At 40.6% G+C, this 12,955-nt stretch overlaps 1 protein-coding gene across 6 annotated transcripts; it reads right to left on the reverse strand.

Annotated features, from left to right (window-relative positions):
* Positions 1 to 6,460: 6,460 nt before the first annotated feature.
* sptssb (serine palmitoyltransferase, small subunit B) lies at positions 6,461 to 9,728 on the reverse strand. Of its 6 annotated transcripts, none has more exons than XM_015041402.1 (2): positions 9,069 to 9,728; positions 6,461 to 7,203 (listed from the first exon to the last, which is right to left on the reverse strand). In XM_015041402.1, exon 2 carries the CDS (start codon positions 7,193 to 7,195, stop codon positions 6,953 to 6,955), a length of 243 nt encoding a protein of 80 aa, XP_014896888.1. In that variant the 5' UTR covers positions 7,196 to 7,203; positions 9,069 to 9,728; the 3' UTR covers positions 6,461 to 6,952. The 6 variants fall into 6 exon arrangements, with proteins under 6 accessions (XP_014896888.1, XP_014896890.1, XP_014896887.1 ...); XM_015041404.1 differs by having other exon boundaries at positions 9,301 to 9,727; XM_015041401.1 differs by having other exon boundaries at positions 9,100 to 9,723.
* Positions 9,729 to 12,955: the final 3,227 nt, after the last annotated feature.

The following is a 12,955-nucleotide window of genomic DNA, read 5'->3' on the forward strand; positions in this document are numbered from 1 at the left end:
CACCCTCAGTGGTAAGCTTTAGTCTGCCTAACAAACTGCATGAACCTCAGAAGGACCAGAAAGGTCTGGTATCAACTTCTCTGTCCCTCCCTGCCTTGCTGAGTTTCACAGTGAAATTCTTGGAATCAGTCAAACATTCCTTCACAGCAGCTTGCTCAGACTGGGATATTTCCTGTTTTAATTTTTTTTTTTTTAATTATTACTTAAGGCCTTATTCCTACAAACAGTAGCAGAACAAAACCACTTTAAAATACTCTCCTCTTAACTCGGCTTTGGTGTACTTTCGTGGCGACTTTAACACCTTTCTTATTTCAAAGGAGCAAAAAGATGGACAGTCAGAAACTGCTATTTCTTTGCATGTCCACTTAGTGGCAGACTTTCTTTTTTCTTTGCCCTTTTAGATGAATTTATGGCTTGCAATGAATCTGATTTCAAGGTACCCGCAATCAAGTGAATATATACGGAAATTCATACTAATATAGCTTTGCAAATATTTACGAATTACAAACCGGTCAACCTTTATCAGGCCTAATTTTTAGTCAACAGAGTCGACTAAAAACATTTTTCATCTTAGTTGAAAGAGTATTGACTCAGTCCCACCCAGTCTTTGGTTTTTATCAGCCTCTCCCGTGGTCGTATTCAACTTGTTCACGGATCAGATTCCACAGTAACGGGAAGTGTGTCACGCAGCAGATTTGTCGTCTATCTTTGATCTGTGACAATGTCAATAATTGCATGACATCTCTTAACGTCACAACACAATACCCGTTTCATCAAACATCGGTAAAGAAAAGAAGGAAGAAAACATTTGGATGCATGAAATAATGGCTATTGTCAAACCACAGGAAACCTCTGTTGTACATATATGGTGATAATATTCTAAAGTGTGCATAATGCAACTCATGTCCAGTGTTTGCTTATTTGGTTGACTGTAACCGGTCCAAAAACCTCCATAATATACAGTTTAAACAATTAAAGCAAACAGACGCACACACACACGTACAAATAAAACAAACAGGAGGTATGTCCTCATTGTAGTTTGTAGAGCTAATAAAATACCGTGTATTTGTGGACATTTATACTTTGTGTGTAGAATATCCGGTCAAAAGCCTGTGTTTGCTCAAGCTCCATCCTAAAACTCTATAACAATAGACACAGACTAACACACCCAGCCGTGCAAACAATGCTCGCTCAAAGCAAGCCCATTAAATAGATGTAACACTGAGTTAGAACTGGGCACTGCCCATTTTTATTTCTGTGATAGTGCATACCTCTTGTCAAGAGACTGCAGATGACAGAGTCATGTGGGTAATCAGTGACAGTTCTTCATAAATATGAAGCAATGCAAAGCGACTCGAGCATTAAAGCCTGTTGGTGTCCCAAACTGTTTCTACTGAGCTGTGACAACAGCTTGAACTTCCAAAAATGTCTCAAAGATCTGCTCAGTGTTGTTCACCACAGATCTAAACCGATATTTTTACTACATGTAAATATTTAACAGATTTCATAGAGTTGAATATGTAGTCCAGTCGTTAGTTAAGAGTTTACATTCATATGAAGGAATGACAAATAAATAAATGAACGAATGAACGGACGGATGGATGGATGGAGTCCATTTTTTTCTATGCACTGTTTGTTTTGTTAATTTTTTTACTGCTGTCTTTGTTCTGTTTTGTTTACATTATACAGTTGTTTTTTATGTGTAGAAGCCAAAAGTGTGCATAAATTATTACCATTATTATTATTTATATAATAGTAAAATATTATACTAATGCTCAAAGCAGCAGCCCACTGATTACAGGACGATATCCTGCTACCAGCATCATGTTACTCAAGTGTAAAAGTACATTGTTGTAGCATTTTGCCACATGCAAATAGGCAACAGAGTGTTGATGACTAAAATATTTACACGTCTCTTTACCAAGATACAACTGAAAGGAAATGGATTGTACATCTCGTCTCAGAGACACAATGCCAGATCCTATTTTACATTCAAATCAGATAAAATATACAGATATAAAAGACGTACGATATAACGCTTAATAAATGCAACCAGTGGCAGATTTAGGGAAAAAAAAAAAAAGAAGAAGAGGTGCCCTAGGGAACTCCAATTAAAATTCAAACTTATCTGAGATTCTGGGGAGGATAAAATGCAGTGTAGTCCCAGTGAAAGCACTTAGTCTAGTCCTCCTATTATCAGCTGCAGGACAAACCTGCTGCATACAAGCAATGGAAAACTTGCTAAGGGCACAAGTGACAGATTAGTTGTATTTTATTATCTGGTGTGTGTGTGCCCCTCTTTCTAATACCACACCAGGCAGAAGGAGCCACTGGCAGAAGTAAGTGTAGAGAAATGTGTGTGTGTGTGTGTGTGTGTGTGTGTGTGTGTGTTGTATGGTTTTCATGTTGTATTAAGACCCAAAATAGGAAAGCAATAGTGGTTTCAATGGAAGAGCTGGTGGACATCACCAGCAGCCCTCCCAGTGTAAGTTCAGAACGAAAAATGTTGATAATGTCGATGTTGTGATTGTGCTGCATGATTCACTTTCATTTAAGGCTTGTAAACAAGCAGGCCATTACACACCACCCTGTCCTCTTTATGCATCCGAACACTTGGAACACTTGGATTATTCTGGTTTTAAAAAGGTGGGCCCAAGAACGGCACCAAAAGATTTCATCTCATCAAGGCAAACACATTTTCAGACCGATGAATACGAGACATCAGTTCTCGTGATTCATCTTATGGAACAAGTGTGTTAGGTTTCCTCGCCGGTGGTGAACTTTAACCTACCTTCACTGTTTTTGTCAGACAAGCTGCTGCTAAATTAATTCTCTCTGTGTGCAGCAATAATTTTTGTAACATGAGCAAACATGAGCACCTTGTATCAACTTTTAAACACTAACTGGGCCGTTGTAGGTTGAAAAGAAAAACACACAAAGATGTGCGTCTTCCTTTGTGTCAGGTGTGCTGTGTGTGAACGTTGCTGAAGTATGTCTCCCTTCCACCTCAGCACCTTTTCCTATTGTTTGGGTGAACAACACTAATGGGCCACGTGTAAACACAGCAGAAAGAGGACACCAACCGTCTCCTTGAGTGTTTAGGAGTCTGTGGGCATCTTTGTTTACACCTCTAACATTCATGGGACATAAACTAACACGGTCAGTGTCAACGCAAAAGCTGCTCCTCAGAGACCATGGGGTGGAAACAGACGCTACGCCGACACAGAACGAGAAAAAGCCTCGACTTTTTATGACGAAGAAAGGTAAAAAACAACAACAACAAAAAAAAACAACAAATAAGACATAGAGAAAGGAAAGTAAGGAGGAGGACAGAGGTTTGCAGTGACATTTTGGTTGGGCTGGGATGCGTGGGGGATGACAACTGAGGGTGTTGCACCTATTGCCTTCCAACATCCTGGAAAAATACAAGGTGAAGGTGTTCGGTTACAACTCATAAACACAGCAGCCCTGCTGTAGCCCAACTTCACCACAGGTAAGCTGCTACTCAGGCCTCTATCCTCGTCCTCATGTGGCATAAATGTGCATTAAAAGTAAAGTGCCCTGGAAAAGCAATCACGCCACTTTTATTGGGATTTTTTAAATAAATTTTTATAATATATCTAAAAAACGTGGCATGCAGTTGCGTTCATCCTCCTTTATTCTGGATAGCAGTGCAGCCAGTGAGTTTCAGGGGTCACTTAAACACCTGTGTGTAATTTGACCACATTATCGAGGTTACTCTGTACTGCCTGTATCCAGATCGGTCAGATAAAGCTACGAATAAGTTTAAAATACAGCTATGGCAGCATTAATGAAAGAAGTAGCCCAGGGTCGCTTTGGGGTAGCTGCAGAGATCCACAACTCAGGTGGTTGAATCTGTTGGCAAAACGATTAGTATCTTAGCTAAGACTTGAGAGACTGGGGTCAAAGTTCACCTTAGCCAGATGAGAGCGATAATGGAATGGTTGTGCTAGAATGGCCCAGTCAAATCCGACACCCAAGTCTAATTTAATTTTTTTACAATTTAGATTTTATTCAAATAATTTTTTTTATATCAAATTATTAAATTTCAGGTATTTTGGGCAATACCCGAACCATATTGCCAAAAAGAATGAATGGGCTCAACAACCAATAAACGCTTCGTATTACTTGTACTATTTCAATTTTTATTTGGAAAATATGTAGAAAAAAAAATCACGTCTTACTATGACCACCGTGATAATGCAGTACTTGTGTTTTGCACTATTGCATAAATACCAATGAAAATGCATCAAATGTAGCAGTTGTAATGTGGCAAAAGTGATAAAAGTTGCGGGTCTCGTTACTTTTCTTGGCACTGCATTCGAAAAATGGCCTGGAGGAGCATTCATGTGTGTCAGTCAGTGTTGCATACTTTATAATGGGTCAAACAAAGACCGTGGCCTGAGGACACCAGAGCTCTGTGGGTAGGGGCAGCTCACCACGCAGGTGTTCGATTCACCGTGGCAAACACGGCTCTGAAGAACTGGTTTAGTGGCTCGTCCGCTTATTGTCCAAATCCGTCTCATGTGGTGAAGCGTTTCAGGTCGGGGTTTTTTGTTCGGCTTTCTTCTGTTTCAAAGCAGCTGAAGCCACATCCAACGTGAACATGTACCTCAAACTATTCCCAGCAGTTGTGGCAAAAACAGCAAGCACGAAAAAGAGACAAAGAGCGTCTGCATAAGTGTCATCCAATGCCTTTATTTTTGCGATTACTACAGTGACGTGTAGCTATCATGTAGAAATACAACATCCAGTTTGGTAAACTGTGAGAGAGAAAAAAAAAGCATCTCAGAGGCCTCTTCATTCTTGCTGGACAATGTGTCACATTGATGAAAGTGTTTATCAAAAGTCAAGGGAACATAATACAAACTGGGAATAATACAAAAAGCACGTTAAGGCAGAAATAAAAGAACAAACAATGCAGTAATCATGGCCTACAAGAGACTTCGACATAAATAATTGAGCAATAAAACGTTTGGTAACTGACATTGTAACCAGCCAAGCATTTACCAATGAACATAAATACATACGTAAATAAAATTAGCATGTCATCAGTGAGCCCTTGATCCACAGCACAAATAATTAAAGCCGAGCTTCAACTCAGAAATATGCACAATTCTAATCACGACGACTCAAGGCGTCATCTCTACAGATCAGCTGCAGCCGAGGAAGACTTTTTTTTTCCTTTCGACTAATTTTCCAGCTGCGTGACACAGCAAATACGTGCAAAGCATAGCTATGCCACGAGCAAAGCCAAGCCCGGCCATAGAGGAGCGCTAAATCAATATTTGTCCCCCGTTCAGTGCTCAGCACACCTTTCCGTCATGCCATTGTGTATATATATATATATATAAAAACTGAGATAAAGAAAACTCGGCTCATTTCATCGTTGTTATTCTTTTATTGCTCCTTTTGATCGGCACATAACTAAACAGACTCGGGGCCAGATGTAGCTGATAGGTTCACATCGGTTGCATAGCTAAAGCTTTCTCTTCTAATATAATCGCTTCTGCGCTGCGAGGTTTCAGGTTTGCTTTTTCAGTGCATCAAGGAAACAGAAAAAAGAAAAAAAAAGTTTTCCCCTTTTTATTTCCTCAAGCATAATTAAAAACATAGTATTTGGTGCATGTCAACACAGCTGTGATAAACTCTCCCACTTTAATCAGAATTTTATGTGAAATTTAATGTAAAATTGAATTTTATGTGAAATTTAATGTAAAATTGAACTTTACATTTGTTTTTATCTCCCTTCTCAAAGCCAAATGACTTCATTCACCACAGTTCCAGCTGTTTGAAGACATGTGGAAACACAGGCAAGCAGCTGTTTTACTGTTGCTAATACATGAAGCTCAACACACATTTGCCTGACTTGTTTTGCAAGACATCTTGTCTGAGGGACGGATAAAAAAGAATAAGGCTCTGTGTTACATCATATTAAATATCAGATGAAGAGCCAAATGCTACCTTGGCGCGAGAAAATGCCGCAAAAGCGGGAAAGAAATTGATTCCTGGAGGTATTTTTTTTGTTTTAGTATTGGTTTTCTAATCTTTCCCATTTTGAATAGTGGATAAGAAACCCATTTGTCTTACCAAAAAAAAAGTGATTAGACGCTCAGATCAACTTAAAAAAGTAAAGTATAAATTTAAAAAGCTGCTTAAATACACTTACTTTTTAGTTATCAAATGAAGGCGAACATCGTTGAAACTGAGTAAATCATTTTTTTGATGTTGGATTTTTTTTTCCTCCACTTAAATGTTCTCAAATTAAAAGTTAGATTTCTCCATGTTTTGTGAAAGACTGTGTTACTCTGGTAAAAGATTTAAATATTCTGAGGCTTTTTATATAACTTTAGGTGGGGTGCCGTTAGATGTTAAGTATATTGCATTTGTTATTTCAAACACAACCAGATTAAGAAAAAGAGAAAGAAAAGTTAACAAAAAAGTTTCATGACCTTTACTGCTTTAGTTCTGGAAAAAAAAAATATATTCCATATTGTCCAGATCTTATTCAGCTAAAAATCAGAGCTACTGGGATACCTTCATGACGTTTGCAGAAGAAAGAGAGACCGGTTGTGCTTTGTTGTTTGTCAAGCATGCAAATTCACCTGTCACGTTTGGCCCCATCATGCAAAACCCGGAGGTGGGATGCACTCAAACGGGACATATGGGGAGGAAAAGGAAAACCAAACATTTCAATAGTGCAGGAAATTAAAGCACTGCTGTGTAATACCATCGGGTAAGGCCAGAGGGCGTGGGATCCAAAAAGACGTGAGTAAGGCTTCCAGATCATTCTGGCAAGATCTTCATGTTTTCAGTATCGATGAAGTGTCCGGCTTGTGGTTCCGGTGAAGAAGGGAGAGGCTTTATAAGCCGCCCCTTCTTCTTCTTCTGTTTTTTTATGAGTCTTTTCCCTCCGTTTTCCTCCTTCGTTTCAGTTCATGAGCGCCACGGCGCTCTCCGGTTGGCCGTCGATGATCTCAGAGAAGAACTCCAGAGCCAGACGCACGTGGATGGGCACGAACACGTACGAGGTGTAGACCACCATGGCAATGGCGGAGAAGAGGACAGAGTTAAAGATGGACTTCTCCCACGGTTCCAGGACGTAGATGCCGGTGATGAGCAGGTACTGGTAGTAGAGCCAGGCCAGGTACTCCCACATGTTTTTGAAGTTCATCCTGCCAGCTGGGGAGTGGGCAAACAGAGGTGAAAGGAAATGAAAAGTGAAGTGGTTTGAATGAGATTTAAAAGTTGGAACTGTAACATAAGTTCTGACTGTGCGTGCTGCTGAGGAGAAGTTAAAATATTGATACAAACAGCAACACTTTTCACAGAACCATGCATTTAAATGTCAACCCAAGCACAAATAAATGGGAGTGCAACAATGTTACAGTTCTATTTTTCCGTATTGAACGGTTGTTACAAGTGGAAATACATGCTAACGTTACATGTGGAATGTACTGTGTGCACTCGAGTGTATCCAAAAACAAACGCAACGTTAAATACGTGTTGGCCTGCGTTTCCAGTTTCATTGAGACAAAGCAATTTTTGGTTTATCACAAAAAGACACTTGTAACGTTATTTTTGTGAATAGAGATTACTTTTAAGATTCCTCAAACACAAAGTTGACCAAAGAAATAAGTCAACTTCATCACCACTTCTGATGTTTGAGTGGTAACTTTTAAGTGATTTACATATTTTCTTTTTTTTTTTAGATCACATTTATTTAGGCTTTAAAAGAACTGACAAAAAACCCTGTAACTATTAGTTGTGAGTCTTAGGAACATTTACAGTCTGATAGGTGAGAGTTATAGTTTAATTTGTTTACTATCCACCAATCACTTCTGCTACACGAGCCTGTGATGGTGTCAGACTTGCATAGCAGAGGAAATAAATGCAAATCAAACAACAGATCAATAAATTATCGTTTTCCATTGAAACTTATCGGCGCATACACAATGAATCTGACCCGACTGTAAGATTTCAAGAAACAAATTCTATTATTAAATCAATATATCTGTTGTCTTAATGCAAAAATCAAGAATCTTAAAATGCACAACAATGTGATGGCTGATGGGTTTGACTGGAAGTGGAGCCCAAATCAAATTCTCAACAGGGCGCCACATCTAATGTCTAATTTTACTTGGACATAAGCACCTCTAAAAAAAAAAAAAACACCACCACACCAGTGGCCTGAAATCAATAAAGCCTTACAAAACAGATTACAGGAACAACACCAAATTAAATCACACTCCCACATGACCTGAAAACCGTTACCACTTATCATCACTCACGCTTGGGTTTACCATTTCACAAGGGAAATATAAGCAGCGGCTGTGCAATTTCCCCCAGACGATCAGACGGCCGAACCTGTTTTTCTAAGCTTTGCTTACATCATGGGTGCCCAAAGTGGGTCCTGGAGGGCCGGCATCCTGCATGTTTTAGTTCTCTCCCTGGTGGTGGTAATAACCTTTCCAGCATCTCAATGTTCTCCTTAGGCCTCTAATGAGCCATCATTTGATCCAGGTGCGTTAAACCAGGGACAGAACTAAAACATGCAGGATGCCGGCCCTCCAGGACCCACTTTGGACACCCCTGGCTTACATCAATAATAGTTTCTGCTCTGGGATCAAGTGCTCCATTTTACACACATTGAAGGAAGATATGTTTATTTTATTATTTCCAATCAAACTTGTGCAGATGTGAGTATAGCTCCTGTCACTGTGGAGGGAGGGAGGGGCCAACAGGTGAACGTGTGTTTGCTTTTGTTTTTTTGAGAGAAAATGGAGGGAAGGCTTTAATTACAAAGGAATTTTAACAAAGGATTTGGCCAAATTCATGGATAAAGATTGCATAAGCATGAGCTAAAGACAAAAAACAACAACAACAAAAACAACACCGTTTGGACTTGTTTACATCTACTATTTTGACTGCTAACAAAAAGGAAGATTGTGGACAACAACAAAAAACAGATAAATCCCAGACCGACGGCTTAGTTCAACAAAAGCAAATCAGAAATTACAATTAAGCTTTAGATTGAATATATATACCTATACATATAAGAAGGGGTTTGTTACTGACCTCAGTCGGTGGGAACCCCCTGGTTGTCTCCTCTGCAACAGGACCAGCTGCAGCCCGCGTCCCCCCTGCTGCTCCGCTGCTTTCTGTAAACCAGCCGTCTCACCAGTCCACCTCTCTCTCTCGCTCATGTGCATAAATACACGCGGCCGTCATACATGCTCTGGAAATGGCACCACACCCACAGCTGGTGTTTACACTCACCCTTCACCTGGCTCGCCGATCATGCAGGTGGAGCGACGGAGGCGGAGGAGGCGGACCGGTTGACGCATAGGCCGGTCAGCGTGCGCTAATATTCGCGGCCAAGAGGAAGCGGCTGGTGCATCAGAGGGCGCAGAAGGGAGCCGATGTATTCCGGGCTGCGGCTGTGTTTTTCTTTTACTTTTTTCTTTTTCTTCCGCGCCATGCATGATGCGCCGCTATGTGCGGCGTCCCTAAACTTTTCTCCAATCCGCGCCGCATCCTTGGCGCTGCTGTCCCGCCATCCTGCAGCCAGAAGCTGCGCCGCAGTCTCTCTCTCTCTCTCCCCCCTCCTGACACAGCGAGCAGCAACGGCAGCAGCAGCAGCGGAATGGAAAAACAAGCTGCTCCACACTCACAGTAACCGGGTTGGTCATTATTAAAGACACCAAATCTGAAACATTTAACGGTATAAAGGCACCTGATTGCTCGTAAAATCTAAATCTGACTGCAAGGACTTCTAAGTAAACTGAAAAGGCGATTTAGAAAGTATGTGGACCAACAACACGGCTCCTCATGACAGACACACTGGATTTAACCAGTTTGAATTTTGCTTCTCCTGATATTGACTCTTCCACCCAACTCTGGGATCTCCCCCCACTCCCACCAACATTTAGGTTCTCTTGAATTTAGAATGTATCATAAACATCTTTAAAAGTAGAATTTCTTCACACCCTACTATGATGTAATCGCTGTGTTGTAGCTTACAGAGTAAAAGAAAGGCTGCTGACCTGACATGTTCAGCAGGCGGGTAGTGATGCCAGTCACAAGGAGAATAAAAGACTTGAGATCATTACTAAAGAAGCTAGCTGTCCACAGATTGCCATATCTTAGTATATCCGTGGAAAGTTTAGTGGATGGAAAAAGTGTGGTAACGTCTGTGCATCACGAGCATGTATCCAGGACACAAGTTACAAAACTGTTTCTTTTTTGTTAAGCCTCTTCTTACCCATAGACGGCTCCAGCAGTTAGCTAACAAGAAAAAGACTGGACTCAATCTCACTGGTCTAAAGATTTATTTTCAGGACTTATTTATCTTATTGGATAATTAAGACCAGGAGGAAGAATGGAAGGCCACAAAATCCAAATTACTTGAGTCCCAGTGTGAAGTTTCTGCAGCAATATAAAGATTTTCAGAGCCTTTAGGACCAATGATGAAATAAATACACTAATCTAGAGAATCTGAATACCCGGACATCCTTGTTTGCTTTCTGGAAGCCTCCCTTTCCACTTTAAAGCAGGACAACCTGATTCATTTTGGGGAAGGGATCGAACAGAGGTAGGAAATCGTATCTCCTTAATTGTAGGTTTGCTGAGAAGCTCGGTTGTGACGCTGCATTATTGATGTGTAAACACACAGCAGCGCCGATAAGGCGCACCAGTTATGCATGGATACACTTTATTTTTTTTGTTTTGTTGGGGTTTAAATGGAAATTGAATCTGTCCGAACAGATTTCAGGTTAAGATTAGTGATAAAACGACCCTGTGAGTCCAGACCTGCTTTTATGTAGCATTTAGAAAATTATGAACACAAGGAATCAGCAAGGAACACAATGTTTGTCTCTAACATCTTGAAACAGTTTAAAGTGCTACTTTACAAGAGCTAAAGATGACAAAGTATTCTGTGCAAAGGCAAGAATGAAAAAAAAAACAAAAAACATAGTGATGGTGAAATACACACACTGTGGATTCACTTCATTCACTTTCCCAAGTGGATCTGATTACCGTTAACAACGAGCTCAGGTTTGCGAAAAATGAGACCGGCTCTCCTCGAGGTAAAATGTGAGATGTGTCACAAAAGACCGAGACACGGCGACACACACGTTCCTCCACAGCATAGACTACATGATTATATGAAGGAAGACAACAAATCTGGTGGTAAAACAAAAGCAAAACATAATTCCTGGCTTTTCTTGCTTTAAAATTAAAAAATAAAAAATAAAAATAAACATCCGTGAAAAACAATTCAACTGCTTTCACTTGCTGATAAACACCACATGAAAGTGCTTCAAAAATAATACGTTTGGTTCTGGTGCAAAGAAAAATCCCCTTCCCCCATCGATCATCAACAACCTGTTGCCCTGACAACCCACATCATTAAGTATCTGGAGTTGGAGGGGAAGACGCCGTCACACACCTGCTGCAGCAAAACCACTGTCATCTGGACAAAACCTGCAGCACTGTGAGGATCACGTTCTTTGGTTTCTCCAGAGCATTTAGCACAATTCAGCCTGATCTGCTCTGTGAGAAACTCCAGAAGACTCAGGTGGAGGCCTCAATGATCACCTGGATCTGTGACTACCTGACAAACAGACCACAGTTTATGAGACTGGAGGACTGTGTGTCTAACCAGGTTGTCAGCAGCACAGGAGCACCACAGGGCTCTGTACTCTTGTTTTCTGGACTCCTGTGAAGCTGAGGACGGAGATCCGTTGGATCGCTTTGTGATGAGAACAATCAACTCATTTCTAATGTGAACTAAACAAATGAGATGATTGTTTCCAAGCCTGGGAAGATTTGCAGTCGTGCCATAATCTATTTTTAGGGAATGGATTAGTTTTTCATGAGATGTTCAGGGCTCTTACACCAACATAACCCTGCTTCAACCTTCTATACATCTTTCTCCCTGGCTTGTCTGCTGTGTTTCTTAGTTACTTGTTTCTCTGAGGTCTTCAGTATAAAAAGAAGCAGTTCTGTGATCTTAACCTACACAGAGCTCAATCTACTCATTTCCAACTGAATTTCACTGAATTTTATTTAAATGAGGCAAAGGCACGTTGCAGTTTTTACAATGTTATTTGTAGCAAGATGATTAAAACGCAGCATCTTCTTCTGCTTCAGCGCTACGCACTGATTTGTGATGGTCTGTTGCATAAAATCCCAACAGCCTACATGAAAGTTAGTGGTTGTGAGATTAAAAGTGGAAAGGTTCCAGGATCATAAACGCTTTGGCAAGGCGATGCAGCATTTAAATCCATTTTACTGCAGCCGAGGCAACAAAAGCAAGTCATCTTATAAATAAAACCAACTCGCATTATGTAAAAACACAAGAAAGTTGTAATTTACTTTCCATAATGCGTGCAGACGGCTTTTCACACTCAGGACTCAACGCTTCTCAGTTTGTTTTCTTTGCACCCGGTCATGCACCACAAACATTTCCATTTTATAATCGCTGCCATATCATAACCTTAAAACAACATAAACTCTTTACGACCTGAAAGCTTTACTTCATTACTTGACAGCCATCTCTGGGAGTTCTTTTGCATACGCGAGCCGATTTTGGGTGAGAAATGTAAATGTTCCATTGATGAAGTGCCGACGGACACGTCTGGCCAATAAACAGAGACGATCTGGAGAGGTGGAATGGCCACAGACAGTGGTGCCACTGAAATCTAAATTATAAATCAAATTTATGTCTCCAGCATCATCAGATTTCAAAGCATGTACCGAACGCTCCTTACTTCAACATACTTTCCACATGAAGGGTTTTGCATATTGGCCACAGCAGCCAAATGAAACCATTCTGTGACCTACTGATTCACCTTACTGCAAGTGGAGATGCATGAATGCATCACCCCTATGTTGGTTTTTTTTGTCGTTTTTGCCCCAAAGCGCCCTC

This window comes from Poecilia latipinna, unplaced genomic scaffold (assembly GCF_001443285.1).
Source record: "Poecilia latipinna isolate Pla-1442-1.1 unplaced genomic scaffold, P_latipinna-1.0 Scaffold549, whole genome shotgun sequence".
NCBI classification, from domain to species: domain Eukaryota; kingdom Metazoa; phylum Chordata; class Actinopteri; order Cyprinodontiformes; family Poeciliidae; genus Poecilia; species Poecilia latipinna.